General features: G+C 40.7%; 1 protein-coding gene across 2 annotated transcripts in view; it reads left to right on the top strand.

The window, feature by feature from the left end:
* Positions 1-16,112, top strand: part of UTP4 (UTP4 small subunit processome component) — a 36,023-nt gene extending 19,911 nt beyond the window's left edge. For both annotated transcript variants that reach the window (XM_026011571.2, XM_026011569.2), the window contains 11 exons: positions 1,874-2,045; positions 2,150-2,241; positions 3,677-3,773; positions 4,536-4,600; positions 6,190-6,312; positions 6,706-6,862; positions 8,491-8,597; positions 9,726-9,821; positions 12,911-13,096; positions 14,555-14,665; positions 15,911-16,112. In XM_026011571.2, coding sequence (XP_025867356.1) covers positions 1,874-2,045; positions 2,150-2,241; positions 3,677-3,773; positions 4,536-4,600; positions 6,190-6,312; positions 6,706-6,862; positions 8,491-8,597; positions 9,726-9,821; positions 12,911-13,096; positions 14,555-14,665; positions 15,911-16,027 — 1,323 coding nt within the window. In that variant the 3' untranslated portion in view covers positions 16,028-16,112. The remainder of the gene's footprint in view (positions 1-1,873; positions 2,046-2,149; positions 2,242-3,676; positions 3,774-4,535; positions 4,601-6,189; positions 6,313-6,705; positions 6,863-8,490; positions 8,598-9,725; positions 9,822-12,910; positions 13,097-14,554; positions 14,666-15,910) is intronic.
* The last annotated feature ends 1,978 nt before the right edge of the window (positions 16,113-18,090 follow it).

The raw sequence follows: 18,090 nt of genomic DNA, 5'->3' as shown, positions 1-18,090 counted from the left end.
CTCCCTCTCTATCTCTACCTCATGAATAAATAAAATCTTAAACAAAAAAAAAAGGATTGGCTTTTGAGAGAGGGAGAGCATGCGTGTGTGAGCAGGGGGAGGGGCAGAGCAGGGGGAGGGGCAGAGGGAGAGAGAAGGAGGAAGCAGACTCCCAGCTGAGCACAGAGCCCTCGACCCCACGACCCTGAGATGAGGACCTGAGCAGAAAATCAAGAGATGGGCACTCAACCAACTGAGCCACCCAGTCACCCCCACTTTAACCATTTTTAAGTACATTTCAGTGGCATTAAGTACATTTGTGGTGTTGTGCAACCATCACCTCTTTCCATCTTCAGAACTTTTTCATCACACAGAAACTACTGGTTAGGGACACCTGGGTGGCTCAGTGGTTGAGCCTCTGCCTTCGGCTCAGGACATGATCCTGGAGTTCCAGGATCAAGTCCCACATCAGGCTCCTATGTGGAGCCTGCTTCTCCCTCTGCTGATGCCTGTGCCTCTCTGCGTCTCTCATGAATAAATAAATAAAATCCTTAAAAAGAAAAAAAAACTTGGTTATACAATAACACCTTATTTCTCCCAGCCCTAATAATCTTTATTCTTTTCTCTGTCCTTATCAATTTGCTGTTCTAGGTACCCCATATAAGTGGAATCATATAATATTTGTCCTTTTCTGAGTTATATTACTTACCATAATGTTTTCGAAGTTCATCTTGGGCCACCCTGGTAGCCCTGCAGTTTAGTGCTGTCTTCGGCCCGGGGTGTGATCCTGGGGACCCAGGATCAAGTCCCATGTCGGGCTCCCTGCATGGAGCCTGCTTCTCCCTCTGCCTGTGTCTCTGCCTGCCTCTCTCTCTCTCTCTCTCTCTCTCTCTCACTGTGTCTGTCATGAATAAATAAATAAAATCTTATTTAAAAAAAGTTCATCCAGGGATCCCTGAGTGGCGCAGCAGTTTAGTGCCTGCCTTTGGCCCGGGTCGCGATCCTGGAGACCCGGGATTGAATCCCACGTCGGGCTCCCGGTGCATGGAGCCTGCTTCTCCCTCTGCCTATATCTCTGCCTTTCTCTCTCTCTCTGTGTGACTATCATAAACAAATTAAAAGAAAAAAAAAAGTTCATCCATATTAGACTATTAGAATTTTGTCCCTTTTTAAAGCTGAATAGTATTTTATTATATATGTATATATACACACGTACATACATATATACATACACATGCATATTGCATTATGTTTATTCATCTCGATGTACGTTTGGGTTTTCATCTTTTTGGCTTTTGTGAATAATGCTGCTATGACATCAATATACATATATATGTGTCCCTGTTCACAAATCTTCTGAGGAGATATATACACACACACACACACACACACATATATATATATATATATATATATATATATATATATATATATATATATATTTAAGATTTTATTCATCCATTTATGAGAGACACAGAGAGGCAGAGACAACAGGCAGAGAGAGAAGCAGGCTCTATGCAGGGAGCCCGATGTGGGACTCGATCCTGGGTCTCCAGGATCACGCCCTGGGCCAAAGGCAAACACTAAACCACTGAGCCACCTAGGTGTCCCTTTTGTTGCTTTTCTAGTAGCAACTAGTTTGTGTATTTGAAAGCACTATAACAGCTTGAGGTACATATTGTTAATTTTGTCAGTAGGGAGCATATCACCTATGTGTAAGCTTGCTCCTCTGATGGAATTGTCACCTTCTGGAGGAAAAAGACCCCATAACCTACCTTCCAATTCTGGGCATAGGTTTTCCCCTAGGCTGTGCAGACAGAAAACCTCAGGGAATATTTTTCAAACTGGGCCCTGTTTTGCTTAAATGTACCTCCCTAATGATTTAATTTCTCAGCAAGAAGACAGTTTCGTGGTGGGCACAGCCGAGGGGACAGTATTCCATTTTCAGCTGGTCTCTGTGACTTCCAACAGCAGTGAGAAGCAGTGGGTGCGGACAAAGCCATTCCAGCATCATACACATGACGTTCGAGCCGTGGCCCACAGCCCGACAGCATTGATATCTGGAGGTAGGTTGCACTCTCTGCCAGGCTGCTGCTTTACCCAGGCCATGCAAGACTTTTTCTAATTCTGATGCCTTCTCCCTACCCCCGCTCTGCTCTTCCTGCCCTAGGCACAGACACACACTTAGTCATTCGTCCTCTCATGGAGAAGGTGGAGGTTAAGAATTATGATGCTGCTCTCCGAAAAATCACTTTTCCTCATGTAAGTATCACTCCCTAGCCCCCACTCTCCATCTGTCCCATTAGCCTGAGTACAGCTCACACTTCCTGGGCAAATCTGTAGGACTTGTGTCATTACTTACCTTCTTTGTTTTTCCCTCTATTTTTGAGGTAAGCCTCTCACAAAGACATTTACAGGAACCAAGAGATTTATAGCACTCCTACTTCACTTTCTGGAGTCATCATTCCCTTTTCCAGATAGTTGTGGTTTATGGGGAGTTTATTTGTGTTTTTAAGACTGGACTCCTGTTGGAGTGAGAGCAGGAAAATCAAGACTTCCAGTGTTCCTTCCTAGGTAAAAGGACATTTTCTTCCCCAAGCTAGAAACTCTTCTGCCTACTACTTGCTTCTACATTCCACTCAACCAGCAAATGTTACTGAGTCTACCTCTTCATTGTTTTGTGAATCTAGTCATTTCTCTTTGTCTACGCTGCCATTATCCTAGTTTGAATCAGTGTCTTTTCTCATCTGGACTCCCTTGTTAAATGGTCTCCTTTTATTTACATTTGTGTCAATTCTGGCCTATTATTGATCCTCTCAAATAGCTCATCATTCCATGCTTAAAAGCCTTTGGTGGTCCCTGTTGCCTTCAGGAATAAGACCTAATTCCTTACCATGGCTTATGAAATCTGCCTTGGTCTGGCCATGGTCCTTCAGCATCTTCTCTCACTTCTTCTGTCAAACACTTGTTGCATCCCATCCTACCCCTACTCAGTTTAGTGTGCTGAAAGACTATTCCCTCTGAGGCTCTCTGGACTTTGAGCTGTTTTACATGCCTATCACTTTGCCTGGAGCATCCTGCCTTACCTTTTTTTGCTTGATTAGTCTTCACTAATGAGCCTCATCTGGGCTCCTGTCTTTACTCCCACGAGCCTAGATTAGATATCTTTTCTACTTTTTTTCATTACATACTGTGCTCAGCTCTGTTAAAATTCTTTATTATATATGTATATTTTAACATATATATATATATTTTTTTTTTTTTAAGAGTTTATTTATTTATGAGAGAGAGGTAGAGACACAGGCAGAGGGAGGAGAAGCAGGCTTCATGCACGGAGCCCAATGCGGGACTCGATCCCGGGAATCTGGGATCATGCCCTGAGCCAAGGGCAAACGCTCAACCGCTGAGCCACCCAGGCATCCCTAGCTCTGTTAAAATTCTTGACACTTAGTGCGGTTGCCTGATTAATTATTTGTCAGCCCTTTCAGACTACAAGCTTGAGGCCAATAGCTATGTTTTTATTTACTGTTAGGTTCTTAGTCCCAGGATAGTGCTGGCATATGGTAGTACTTAGAAAATTTTTAACAAGTACATGGATTTCAACAGTAAAAAATGTGCTAGGGTGTTGCTACTGTATCTAGTACTGAGGCAATAGAATACCTTGGCTTATTTATCACTTTTAAATTTTTGGATACAGCGACGTCTCATTTCCTGTTCAAAAAAGAGGCAGCTTCTCCTTTTCCAGTTTACTCATCACTTGGAACTTTGGCGACTGGGATCTACAGTTGCAACAGGTACAATGGGAGTTTACTTTTCCAATAAGAAAACTGGAGAGAGAAGTAGAAAATTAGAATTGCAGTTGAAATTTTGCTTGTGGAAAAACGGAAGTAGATTTTTTTGTGTCTTTGGCAGCTTTTGGGCAGAGCAAAAGAGTTCTTCAGTGTTAGAATCATTAGCAGGATAATGATTCTCTTAAAAGTTGATGATTCTATAAGGTACACTGTAAGGCATAGTGGAGGTAAAGGTTCAGTTTGCCCCATCTTGACTGGGATCAAAACAAGCTGCTGAATATGATAAGGGTTAATGTTGGGGAGTGACAGTCCTACAGTGAAAAAGAAGGTCACGTTGATCTTACTAGGGTGATAGCCTTAGTGGCCTTGTGTGTGACGTGTTCTGGAAGTGTTTGGGCTCTGTTGTTTTATAGTCGGTGAGAGGTTTTTGCTTTAAATTCCAAAATGAGCAAATGAAGTTGTAGTCAAAGCCACGCAAACCCCGCTTCCACCTACCTGCATGCCTGGCTGTGGGTTGTAGCTTCAGAGAATTGATGATATACCTACCATAGGCCATATCCAAGGCACCCAAATAGAAGCTAAGAAAGTACTCAGTGCTTTCTGCCTCCTATAAGCCCACTGTGGGTTTACTAAGTCAGACATTTTTCTGGTTTCCTAGTGGTAGCGATTCCGTTCTACTCAGGAGTGACTTTTTAGTTAAAAAAAAAAAAAGTACAAATGATCTTTCTTTGAGAAGGAAAACCTCAGGGAAATTTCTTGTTCCAGGAAAGAATGGGGATACCCTTCCACTTTCTAAAAATGCAGATCATTTGCTGCACCTCAAGACAAAGGTAAGGAAGTTTAATGGTGTGTTCAGGCTCTGAAATCCAGAACATTTTTCTTATTCTGAATTTTGAGGGTTATTTAGTTGGTACCATAAACTGTAAACTCTTAAATGATTTGAATGAAGTACTATGTCAACAGAACTAGGTAAGTTGGGCATTCAGAATTTATTGGATAAATGAATAAAGGAAATTGTTTTTCTTTCTTTTGGTATTATTATATAAATAATTTGCATATTTTTTAAAAATTAAAATGGTACAGGCAGCTCAATCGGTTGATTTTGACTCAGATCAGAGTTGTGAGATGGGGCCCTACATCAGGGTCCACGCTGAGTGAGGAGTCTGCTTAAGATTCTCACCCTTCCTCCGCCACCCTCACACATGCTCTCTCTAAAAAAAATAAAAATTAAAATAATAAAATGGTACAAGAGTACAATGAAAAATCCTCCTTTTTGGGACACCTGGGGGTGACTCAGCAGTTGAGCACCTGCCTTCAGCCCAGGGTGTGATCCTGGAGACCCAGGATCGAGTCCCACATCAGGCTCCCTGCATGGGGACTGCTTCTCTCTCTGCCTGTGTCTCTGCCTCTCTTTCTCTGTGTCTCTCATGAATAAATAAATAAAATATTTAAAAGAAAGCCTCGTTCTTACCCCAAATCCCAGTCCCACTCTTCAGAGATAATCACTGCCAATAGTTTCTTGTACATCTTTCCAGAAAAGATTTCTACCCATATGTGCATGTGTATGTCATTTCTTTCCACAGTGATGAGAATACAATATTCAAAATGTTTTGTAAGTTCCTTTTAAATGTCTTTTTTTTAAGTTTTTACTTTTTTTTTTAGTAATCTCAACACCCATCGTGAGGCTTGACCTCACAACCCTGAGATCGAGAGTCACATTCTCTTCCGATTGAGCCAGCTAGGCACCCCTAAATGTCTTTATTTTAATTTCATAAATATTTGTGAATACATTCTTACTGGAAAGAATTCAAACAGTATTTGTAGTTTATAGCCTTGACTACCTCTTTAATTCTAGTCCACTCTCCCAGAATAATTATTGCTATATAATAACAGTATTGATTCACTGTATGTCCTTCCAGATCTTTTTCTATGTGACACATGTGTATCAGTACATACATTTAGATATTTTGTGTTTTTTAATTACATAAATGTTACATTAAACTTCTCCTTTATTTTGCAGATTTTTTTATTTACTATTTCATGGGGAGCTTTGAGGCAGGTATCATAAACAAAACCCAGAAAATCAGTTTTCTAAGCCCCCTGGCCTCCAAAGCTTTACTGCATCAAATGCCTTTCTTCTCCGGTTTCTAAAGTTAGAGTTTCGTATGAAGCTATCTTTAAAGTACATGATGGGCAGAGATCAGTTCTTAGTATTCATAGACCTCTGTTCTTGGTTTTGGAAATCAAGCCACACCATTTAGGTGCTGTACCTCTGAAATAATCATAGCATATCAGTGTCAGGATTATGTGTAGGTGCTGTGTGTATATCCAGAGTAGCAATAGCTTGAGGATTCATGTCACAGGAACCTTATCATGTGAAGTTTTTCTGGTTATTCATCTTGATTCCAAACATTGCCAGGGTCCAGAAAACATTATTTGCAGCTGTATCTCCCCGTGTGGAAGTTGGATAGCCTATTCTACAACTTCTCGTTTTTTTCTTTATCGGTTGAATTACGAACATGACAACATAAGCCTCCAAAGGGTAAGTAATAACACAATGTCTGGTTAAACAATAAGAAATTTCATAAGTGATTTTTATGTGAAGTGGAATGTACTGGATATGAATCTTTGCTCAGTAAAAAGCTATTTGGAGGCAGCTGTTATAAAACTGTCTTACTTCCATTTTGAATCAATTTTATTTTTGGAGGAGTAGGGAAATGCCAGAAAGTGACACTAAAGGTTAGGCTTTTGAAGAGATGAAAGTGGGGGATGGATAGGTTATAATAGGCATGTCAGTGTTCCAGGTTCTTGCTCAGTTGGCTTTCTTAGGTACGGGAAGCATTAATGTCATTTAAGCCTGGCTGTGATTATTTTTGATGGATTCTAGGTCTGTCTTCTCTGTCTTACTGGTTTTTTCCTACTGGTTCACCCCAAGGTTTCCAAAATGCCAGCATTCCTTCGCTCTGCCCTTCAGATTTTGTTTTCTGAAGATTCAGCTAAGCTCTTTGTGGCATCAAATCAAGGGTCTCTACATATTATTCGCCTGTTGGAAGGAAGCTTCAAGCACCTGCATACTTTTCAGCCTCAGTCAGGTGGGAACTTGGTAACTGGCCAAAGGAGAGAGTTGTCAGTCTCTGTGTATCTTTTTCTCCCCCCTTTTTAAACATCACTCATTGTTGGGATTCCCTAATGCTCTTCTCAGCCCTGTAAATACTCACATGTTTGCAATTTAAAGTAGGAGGAGATATCTGGCAAGTGAAAACGCTTTACGAGATCTGAAATGTTCCTTACACCTACTCTTTTCTCACTGGGTTTTTGATTCCTTATTTGGGGCCAGAAGTTTCATCACCCTTCCTAGAGTTTTGTTAGCAGAGCAAGAAGAAAGTTAAAATCCTCTGTAATCCTGACATCCAGAAACAACTACCATTAATATTTTTGTGTATTTCTGACATGTTTGTACAGAGGTATTTTTTAGACTTTTTTTGTTGTTTTTATTTTATTTTTTTAATAAAGGTTTATTTTTTTTTAAGATTTTATTTATTTATTCATGAGAGACAGAAAGGCAAAGACATAGGTACAGGAAGAAGCAGGCTCTTAATAAAGATGAACTTAAACATGCAGTTTTATTTCCTGTCATATAAAGTTCACGATTGAATTTCTCATGTTCTTTGAGAGCATGAGTATGCATGACTGAGAAACTGTATAGATAACTATTGCTGAGTTTATGATTGAGAACTTGCTTAGACTCCATCAGCCTGGAAAATCAACTCTTAACTTAAACTCTGTCACTGTTCATAAGCTGCTCCAGAAGCATACAGGAAAAGAAACCCACAGGTTAAGAGATAAAATAAGCGGCAATGTGTATTGAGTACATGTTATTATTAAAAAATGTAGACTCTGTTTTGCATTTAGCACCCCTTAAAATTAGGCTCTGTGTTATAGATATCACATTATTTGTTCCTCCTGTTTTATCTCTTAACCTCTTACAGACAAGCTGGTTTCTTCATAGCCACCAAGCCGCTATTCCAGTCCTTTTCACTTAGTTTACTTTGTTCTCTATCCTTTTCTGCCCACTCACCCATCCTTCAGCACCTGTTTTATGTCTTATTATAAAGCCTTTTCAGGACGCCTGGGTGGCTCAGCGGTTGAGCCTTTGGCTCAGGGCATGATCCCAGAGTTCTGGGATCGAGTCCCACATCAGGCTCCCTGTGAGGTGCCTGCTTCTCCCTCTGCCTCTGCCTTCTTTCTGTGTCTCTCATGAATAAATAAATAAAATCTTGAAAGGAAAAGAAAGGGAAAAGGAAAGGGAAAAGAAAAGAAAAAGCAGCCCAGGTGGCTCAGCGGTTTAGTGCCTCCTTCAGCCCAGGGCATGATCCCAGAGACCCAGGATCGAGTCCCACATCGGGCTCCCTGCATGGAGCCTGCTTCTCCCTCTGCCTATGTCTCTGTGCGCCCCCCCCCAAACAAACAAACAAACAAACAAATAAATCTTTTAGAAAGAAAGAAATCTTTAAAAAAAAAAAAAAAAAAAAGCTTACTGGCTTTTATTATCATCTTCGTGCCCCCCCCCCATAAAAATAAATGAATGAATGAATGAATGAATGAATGAATGAATGAGTAAAATCTTTTCAAAACTTACTGGCTTTTGTTATCATCTTCAGGCCAAAGCTGGCTATGAACAGTGAATTCAGAAGACTAAACTGTTACTCTGTCTGCACAGGGACAGTGGAGTCCATGTGTCTTTTGGCAGTAAGTCCAGATGGGAATTGGCTGGCTGCATCAGGTACCAGTGCTGGAGTCCATGTGTACAACATAAAAAGTCTGAAGGTGAGCAAGGTTTAAGGAGCAGGAAACAGAAGGATGTTAGCTCTGCAGTTACAAGACTCAAGGCAGATTGATATGCCCTAGAAAATTACTAGGCTTTTTTTTTTTTTTTTTTTTTTTTTTTAACTAAGAATTTTTCCTGTTTTATTTGTTTGGAGCCCAAAAACTAATCTGCAGTATTAAAATCAGTTAGTGGGAACAGTGAAAGTACTTTTGTACAGAAGTTTGAAATTAAGGATTTATGGATAATGAATTCACATCCAGGTTATTTCTATATTATGAAGAGGAGAATTCGAATTTACCCAGATGAATAGTTGCAGGTAGTAACAATTTCCTTTTAATAGATGCCTTGTAATCTCAAGGTATTTTTTTTCCCTTTTTTTAAATTTAAATTCAATTTGCCAACATACAGTCTAACACCCAGTGCTCATCCTATCAAGTACCCTCAAGATATTTTTTAATTAAATAGAAGTTAGAGGAATAGCAGGAAAATACTTTCACTAATTAGTAACGATCTTGTCCACACTTGAATTAAAATAACCCCGTAGAAGTTTTCATCTTCATAAAAATCATATAAGTAATATAATAAAAATATAAGTAATATAATAATGCCCAAACTGGCATTAAGCATCAGATGTTTATAGAACAATACCAAACTGTACCATTGAATGAGTTTGCCTGCTAACTGCATTACTTAATCTTGATGACCTTGTGGCAGGAGCACGTACTGCTCTTTGAACTTTGCCTGGCATTTAAGAGTGCACATGTCTTGCAACTATATATACATGTCCATGTCTAGGCATTAGTTTCTTTTTTATCTAGTATAGAGCTATAGATTCCTTGTTCAATGACGTATTTATGAGCAATTCATACAGATAGATGATAGCAAAAGCTTTACTCTGAAGTTTTCTGCAAATGCTGTCAGTTTTGTAAGCAGTTACATGTGGTTTTGTGTTTGCTTGTTTTAATGAAATTTAGGTTTATTTGGAGATACTGCCTGATGTTTTGGGGAGCTTCCATAGAACTCTTTGAGTTCTAAGGAACATTATTTAAAACCACAGACCTAGAGCATCCAGCCTTCCCTGAGGGAAAGTATGTAGAATTGTCTTTTGTATCTGTTATTTGTTCCAGCTTCACTGCACAGTACCTTCCTATAATTTCCCTGTGACTGCTCTGGCCATCGCCCCCAATACCAACAACCTTGTCATTGCTCATTCTGACCAGCAGGTAAGAGATTCGAATGTTTTCTAATTCCTTTCTGTTGGATAGTAACTAAAAAGCTAATGACAATTTTGGAGGAGCCTTTGTTTGAATGTAGTGGAAGATACACAGGTAGTTTTCTCTTGTGCAAAGTAAAGCTTCCATGTATCTAGCTTGGGTATTTATAGGCCAGTAATATCCTTTGGCTTGATGGGCACAATGGAATGATGAAGCTCTGAGATTATAGAGTAAAGGGAGGGATTTTGAAGTACTCATTTTATTGGTTATTTAAATTTTTTTTTTTTTTTTTTTTTAAGATTGTTTTACTTCTTTCTGAGAGAGAGCAGAGCTAGCAAGAGAGAACATAAGTGGTGGAGGGGGCAGAGGGAGAGGGAAAGCAGACTCCCCTGCTAAGCAGAAAGCCCAATGCAGAGCTCAATCCCAGGACCTGGAGATCTGAGCCAAAGGCAGACGCTTAACTAACTGAGCCATCTCAGTGCCCCTGGTTATTTTAGACTAGAGATGATATGGACCCAGGTGTTAGACTGGATATGGGATGGAATAAGACCTTGAAGTTGGGAGTAACTAAAAAAATCATGAAATTTGCCTTCACTTTGGCAGATACAGAAATTAGGCCATTGCTGGGCAGCCCTGGTGGCGCAGCGGTTTAGCGCCGCCTGCAGCCCAGGGTGTGATCCTGGAGACCTGGGATCGAGTCCCACATCGGGCTCCTTGCATGGAGCCTGCTTCTGCCCGTGTCTCTGCCTCTCTCTCTCTCTGTGTGTGTTTCTCATGAATAAATAAATAAATAAATCTTTAAAAAAAAAGAAAAAGAAAAAAAAATTAGGCCACTGGAAAGAGTAGCCAAAATGAGTGCATAGCCTACTGTTTTTTTCTATACCAAATTGTAAGAAAATCTTTAAAATAACTGAGTTATAGCTATTGTGAAATGGAATACATTGTGAAATGATCAGTACTTGATGATGATCCTGATCTGTAAAATGGGCATAATACCTCTCATTGAGCTGTTGGAAAAATAAAGTGTGATCTGAGTAGCACATATAAGTAGATTGCTGGGCAACTGATGCTTGCTACTTTAATAGTTTTTACACTCACGTGTGTGTGTGTGTGTTCAATCCACAAAATGAAACCTTTCATTTCAGTTTCGTGAGTTTGTGACCTTGTTCAGTAACCGAAAGATTAGTGAAGCCACATCCTTGTCTTTTTTTTTTTTAAAGATAGATTTATTTATTTATTTATTTATTTATGAGAGAGAGAGAGAGAGAGAGAGAGAGAGAGAAGGCAGAGACACAGGAGGAGGGAGAAGCTGGCTCCATGCCGGGAGCCCGACGTGGGACTCGATCCCGTGACTCGGACTCCAGGATCACACTCTGGGCCAAAGGCAGGGGCTAAACTGCTGAGCCACCCAGGGATCCCCCACATGCTTGTCTTTATCACACATAATGTCCACCTGATGCCTTTTTTCTGGCAGTTGGTCCCTTAGGTGCTTTAAATCTAGTAGGAAATTTTTTTGTACTTGTTAATAAAAATGAGTAGAGTTGATAATGCACAATGCTGTGAGGATACAGGAAACACCACTTCATACACTGCATATATTAGTATGGCCCCTTTAGAGGACACTTTGAGATGCATTTTTTAAAAATTAAATACACATAATCTTTGAATCAGAAGTTTCAATTTTAAGAGTTCTTCCTGGGATGCCTGGTGGTGCAGTTAGTTAAACATCTGACTCTTGGTTCTGGCTCAAGTCTTGATCTCAAGGTTGTGAGATAGAGCCCTGCCTCAGACTCCATACTCAGCGTGGAGTCTTCTTAGGGTTCTTTCTTCCTTGTGCGCTCACATGCTTGGGCGCGTGGGCGCACTCGCACTCTCTCTCTCTCTCTCTCTATCAATCAATTTTTAAGAAGAAAGAAAAAGTTATTCCTATAGATCTATGCCTTCAGTGGTACAAAAAGACAGATAATCAGTGTAGCTTTATAACAGTAAAATATTGGAAATAGTGTAAATGTCCATTAAACAAATTAGATAAGTAAATCATGGTACGTCCAAAAAGTGAATACATTGGGATCCCTAGGTGGCTCAGCTGTTGAGCGTGTGCCTTGAGCCCAGGGTGTGATCCTGGGGTCCTGGGATCGAGTCCCTCATCGGGTTCCCTGCATGGACCCTGCTTGTCTCTCTGCCTATGTCTCTGCCTCTCTTTCTCTATGTCTCTCATGAATAAATAAATAGAAAATCTTTTTTTTAAAAATGTGAATACATGGGGCAGCCCCGGTGGCGCAGCGGTTTGGCGCTGCCTGCAGCCTGGGGTGTGATCCTGGAGACCTGGGATCAAGTCCCACGTTGGGCTCCCTGCATGGAGCCTGCTTCTCCCTCTGCCTGTGTTTCTGCCTCTCTCTCTCTCTGTGTCTATGAATAAATAAATGAAATCTTTTAAAAAATAAATAAATAAATAAATAAATAAATAAATAAATAAATAAATAGGAATACATTATGTGTGAGAGGAGCAAGAGTGATGGATATATAGCTGTAGTTATTGATACTGACATGGCTCAGTCTCCATGATATAATGCTAAATAAAAAATACAACATGCAAAATAGCATGTATTGTATGCATAAAAGATCTGAAAAGATGTAAATAGGCTCCTCTTGTTTTGGGAAGGAGAGGTGTCAGGATGACAGGGTGAATTTCACTGTAAACCTTTCTGTTTTAATTGTTTAGTGTCCTGTAATTTAATTTTTTATTTTATTTTATTTTTTTTTTACTTAAAAAAACAGAAAGCAGGGGATCCCTGGGTGGCTCATTGGTTTAGTGCCTGCCTTCGGCCTAGGGCATGATCCTGGAGTCCCAGGATCAAGTCCCACATTGGGCTCCCTGCATGGAGCCTGCTTCTTCCTCTGCCTATGTCTCTGCCTCTCTCCCTCTGTGTCTCTCATGAATAAATAAATAAAGTCTTTAAAAAAAAACAGTAGGCGGCATAAGGCTGAATATGATGCAGTTAGGGTTTGTATAGATACTTTCTGGTTAGGAATCCGGGATACCTTCCAGTTTTTCTGGGTATCAGCCTGCATTTCTTGTGTATCCTATCCTTTTTTAGGTATTTGAGTACAGTATCCCAGACAAACAGTATACAGAGTGGAGCCGGACCATCCAGAAGCAGGGGTTTCATTACCTTTGGCTCCAAAGGGACACTCCCATCACACATATCAGTTTTCATCCCAAGAGACCAATGCACATCCTTCTCCATGATGCCTACATGTTCTGCATCATTGACAAGTCATTGGTAAGTTCCTCACTGCTACCACTTGTGCTCACACTGACTTTTCTGTACTTAGGAATTTTCAAGTTCTAAAACCAAGAGAAAGGAGAATCAGAATAAAATTTCCTGACCTATTCTTTGGAGAGAGGAACTTTTGTTTTGCAGATTTCCTCATTTTCACTCCCAGGCCCCATGAGGCTCCCAGGGTAGGGGCAGGCATTTGTGTACTGTTTTTTGCTGACTTTAGCATTCTCTGCTTTTCCTGTAAACATATAAACCTAAGTACGAAAGTGATTAGATGAGTATTCAGAAGGTAACTCTCATGGGGAAGACTGTTGATTTGGCTGAATTACTTCTATCTCTGCACCCTGGGGTGGCTAAATAACACAATTTTATTAAAGGAGACACAGGCTGAAGTTTTGACCACTTTTGCCCCTTGCCTGAAAATGCTGAAATAGTATCTATAAGCTTGAAGAATTGGTCTTAATGTCTTGAAAAAAGTCCAGTCAGGAAAATTTCATTCTTCATGGCTGTGATTTTAGAGGGGTTGTGAACATTTTTTTCATTTCCAGATTCCAGCCTCTGCTAGCTGCTGTTTTGATTCACCCCAATTTACATGCCTTCTCTGGGCCGGTACTTTGTTTCCTAGGAGCAGTATTAGCTGTGGCCTTGCCTATAATGTACCCTGGGCTTAGATTACAACCAACACACTGTATTTTGGTATATCTGTGCAGGTGGGGGTGGGAAGGAACTGAGAGGAAAGTAGCAGATGGCCTTAAAGGAGGTGTGCATGATGTGTCACTGCAACACATCTCCCAGACCCTCTGTCCTCTGGGCGTGGGAAACGCAGCTGGCTGACAAGTGCCTTCTGCAGAATGAGTGATACAGGAAGGGCCCCTCCCACTCACTTGCCTCATTGTAACTCAGCCCAGGCGGTCCATATTTTTTGTTAAGCATCGGTGATAAGTCCATCACTTCCTCATGCTGGGCAGAGCTATTTCCCAAGGAAGTAAGAGATGAAATATCACTTGTTTGGCCAGAAGCCATCTCTCGAAGTGTCAGTGACATCAGTGGGGGTGGTTTGTGTTTCGGTTTTGGCCTGGGGAGAACTTTAATCACTTTGCCTGTCTGGTGATCTGGTTGGGGGAAGAGTCTAGAAAGCAGAGCCTGCGTGCGCTAAGCTTCTGCACATGCCAATTTGTTCCATCTCACAAAGTGTTACAAGACTGGCCAGAAGCTCTGGCTGGTCCCTTTGGTCTTGCTGGACTAGAGTACCATGCTCTTTGCTTCATGCTCCCACGCTCTTGCAGTACAGCTGGAAATGTGGCTACAGCTTTTCCTGAAGTAATGGGAGTCAAGGAGGTAGTAAATGTCTCATATGATGTTCAAGGGTAGTGTTTGCCTGAAAAATCACTATGGTCCTTTGTTCTGGAGAAGCCTAATAAAAATAATGATTTAAACAGTATGCCTTTGTCTTTTTAGCCTCTTCCAAATGACAAAACCTTATTCTACAATCCACTTCCTCCCACGAACGAATCAGATGTTATCAGGAGGCGTACCGCCCATGCCTTTAAAATTTCTAAGATATATAAGGTAAAACATCTTGCATTATATTCTAGATGGTTGGTTCCTTGTGATATTATCAAAATGTAATCTCCACAGTAGGCAGACAAGAGCACCTTTTATGTGCAGAGAGCCTGGTTTGTAAAGTCAAGTACCTTTCTGAGGATGTTTGTCCCTTATGTTTGCATTTCATTATTCACACCTCAACATATGAGAGGTATGCACATAATACTTAACCAGAATGAAATACATACCTAGTGAGAAATCATGGTGGCGCTCAGGTGGTGTCTTTGTGTTAAAGCTGGCTTTAAATGTGACTTCTAATTGGAGAATTTTCCACCAGATAAATTTCAACAAGTGGAAGTCATTGGATTTATTGTGACTTCTCATTCTGGGCTAAGCCTTTCCACTATATATGAAACAAATATTCATTAAGCTTATGATACCGTAGCTGTTTGTGCCAGCTTCGAAGTTCCGCACTCATGCTTCTCAGATTAGAGTTCCTTGGGTGTCCTGGAACATTTCCTCAGGGGTTTGCAAGAATATTTTTTAAAGAGGGACATCTGTAAATTATTTAAGTGTGATTAGTTTCTTAATGCATTTGTGACTTGCTGTTTGCCAAGAATTCAGGCTCCAGAAGTTAACGTTGATCCCTAAGAAGTTAGAGAATAAATGTTCTGAATAGAAAAACATGAAAAATCTTGTTGAAATCTTTTATTTGTGAACTCAGAAGTTCCTAACCTTGAGGTGCCTGTCTGGTTCAGTCAGAAGAACATGCGACTCTTGATCTCAGGATCATGCCCCACATTGGGCACAGTGATTACTAAAAAAATAAACTTAAAATAAAAGGTTCCTAACCTTGGGGAACCTGGTTGGCTCAGTCAGTAGAGCATATATTACTATTGATTTCAAGGTTGTGAGTTTGAGCCCCACATTAGGTGTAGAGATTATTTTTAAATTTTTTTAGGTAGGCTCCATGCCCAGCATGAAGCACAACATGGAGACTGAACTCACAACCCTGAGATAAAAGAGTCACTCAACTGACTCAGCCATCCAGTTGCCCTAAGATTGAGATTAAGATAGATTAGATAGATAAAATAGTTTTCAAAAAAAATTCCAACCTGATGAACCATTCTGAGTCCTAGGACAGGAAGGGTCCTTAGAAATTTTGATTCCTCCAGCCTTGAACTGTGCTGACCATTTAGCTCTAGTTAGTCTGTTTAGGACTGGCCCTGGAGCCTAACTCCTGGTAGAGTCATTATCATCTCTCCACAGCCTTTGCTCTTCATGGATCTTTTGGATGAAAGAACCCTGGTAGCAGTAGAACGGCCCCTGGATGACATCATCGCTCAACTTCCACCACCCATCAAAAAGAAGAAATTTGGGACCTAAAATAGGGCACTGTCTGTGTCCTCTCTTGAACTGTCTACCCTGTTTGTTTTCACAAATCATGATAATAAAACAAAGTTATTCTTTAGGACGAGTCATTATGAATGTTTTCCAGAATAATGAACAGTAATTTCCCTTCGTTGACTCCAGTGAATGGAAACTCCAAGATATTTGTAGTTGGGATAATGTTCTGAGCAGCTACACATTCATCCAACTTTTTCAGGGTCCTGCTCTTTAGACCACAATCTCAGGGAAAAAAAGATGGTACTTACCTTCTCTTCCCTAACACATGCCTGAGGCTTCAGAGGGCTAGTGACCTTCGCTGTCTGCCAGCCTCCTGCCTGCAGCCAATGCAGAGGCTGGGGGGGATCTGCCCTACATTGCCCTAGAGGGCAGGGGAACTAGGCTTGTTTACTCAAGATAGCTTAACTACCAATACTGGTAATCAGCCTATGTTTCAGAGAAGAATTTTAACTGCAATGCTCCATCTCAAAAATTGATGTCTTTGGCCTCTGGTAGTCTATTTATTTTATTTAAAGGGAAAAAAATCCGGCTTTGGGTGATCAATCTCATTAATCACCTTTCACCTGATAAATAAATATAGTAACATACATAATATATATATATTTGATGTTCTATATTACATTAATGTATAAATAGCATATACACATATATACGTGCCCATTTCAAAGATGAAAGAAACACTGGGCAGGGATTTTGTCAATAGCAGTAGATGTGACGCCTGGATGGCTCAGTAGTTTAGCCCAGGCTCAAGGCATGATCCTGGAGTCCCAGAATTGAGTCCCACATTGGGCTCCCTGCATGGAGTCTGCTGCTCCCTCTGCCTGTGTGTCTCTGTCTGTCTCTGTCTGTCTCTCTCTGTCTCTCTGTCTCTCATGGATAAATAAAACAATTTTTTTAAATAAAAAATAGGGAGGCAGCCCGGGTGGCTCAGCGGTTTAGTGCCACCTTCTGCCCAGGGCCTGATCCTGGAGACCCGGGATCGAGTCCCACGTTGGGTTCCCTGCATGGGCCTGCTTCTCCCTCTGCCTGTGTCTCTGCCTCTCTCTCTCTTTGTCTCTCTCATGAATAAATAAATAAAATCTGGGATCCCTGGGTGGCTCAGGGGTTTAGCGCCTGCCTTTGGCCCAGGGTGTGATCCTGGAGTCCCAGGATTGAGTCCCACATTAGGCTCTCTGCATGGAGCCTGCTTCTCCATCTGCCTGTATCTCTCTGTCTCTCATAAATAAATAAAATCTTCTTAAAAAATAATAATAAATTTAAAAATCTTTAAAAAAAAATAATAGGAGTAGAGGTCAGAACCAGAAAGCCTGCCATATACATTATTCCCATGGGTGTTATCAACTGACTAGTTTTAATGTAATCTTTTAAATTAGAAGATGAAGAACTCTAGTGAACCTGAACCGAGCAGATCAATTTCTTTCCCATCTCAATGAATGTATTGTGTTGCATGCTTGTGGAAACCCAGTATGTGTGGTTTTGTTTGTTTGGGGGATGAAGGGCCATGGTATAAGCAGAGAAGGATATGGGTTCTGGTGACATCATGGGTAAAATGCTAGCAAAAAAATTTTTTTGCTAAGATGAACCCCATCCTCCAGTCTGGAAAGGGTAAATAAGAAGTGAGAATTTAAAGTAGATACATGGGAAGAGAATTAACAGAGGTAATAGAGAAAGACCAAAACTATAACAGAAAGGACAGCCTGTTTCAGGTTTGCTAAACAGGAACAGATAAAACAAGGTTTATAATGGATTCTGCTTCTCTCCTTTGCCTCTTTAGTTTCTTTTATAGTGATAGGAGTTATTTTTTAACACGAGAAAATCACCTTTAATAGCGTATATACAGGGAATCCACAGAGACATGGACAGTCCCATAATAGAAGTACTTTAAACCAATAACTGCAACTTTTTGGGCCCTCTGGTTTTTTTGTTTGTTTTTAAGATTTGATTCATTCATGAGAGACACACAGAGGCAGAGACACAGGCAGAGGGAGAAGCAGGCTCCACGCAGGGAGCCCGACGTGGGACTCGATCCCGGGGCCCCAGGA

The sequence above is a fragment of the Vulpes vulpes genome, chromosome 12 (assembly GCF_048418805.1).
Source record: "Vulpes vulpes isolate BD-2025 chromosome 12, VulVul3, whole genome shotgun sequence".
Lineage (NCBI taxonomy): Eukaryota > Metazoa > Chordata > Mammalia > Carnivora > Canidae > Vulpes > Vulpes vulpes.
The sequence above is the reverse complement of the archived record's forward strand: the minus strand, read 5'-3'. Positions and strand labels throughout refer to the sequence as shown.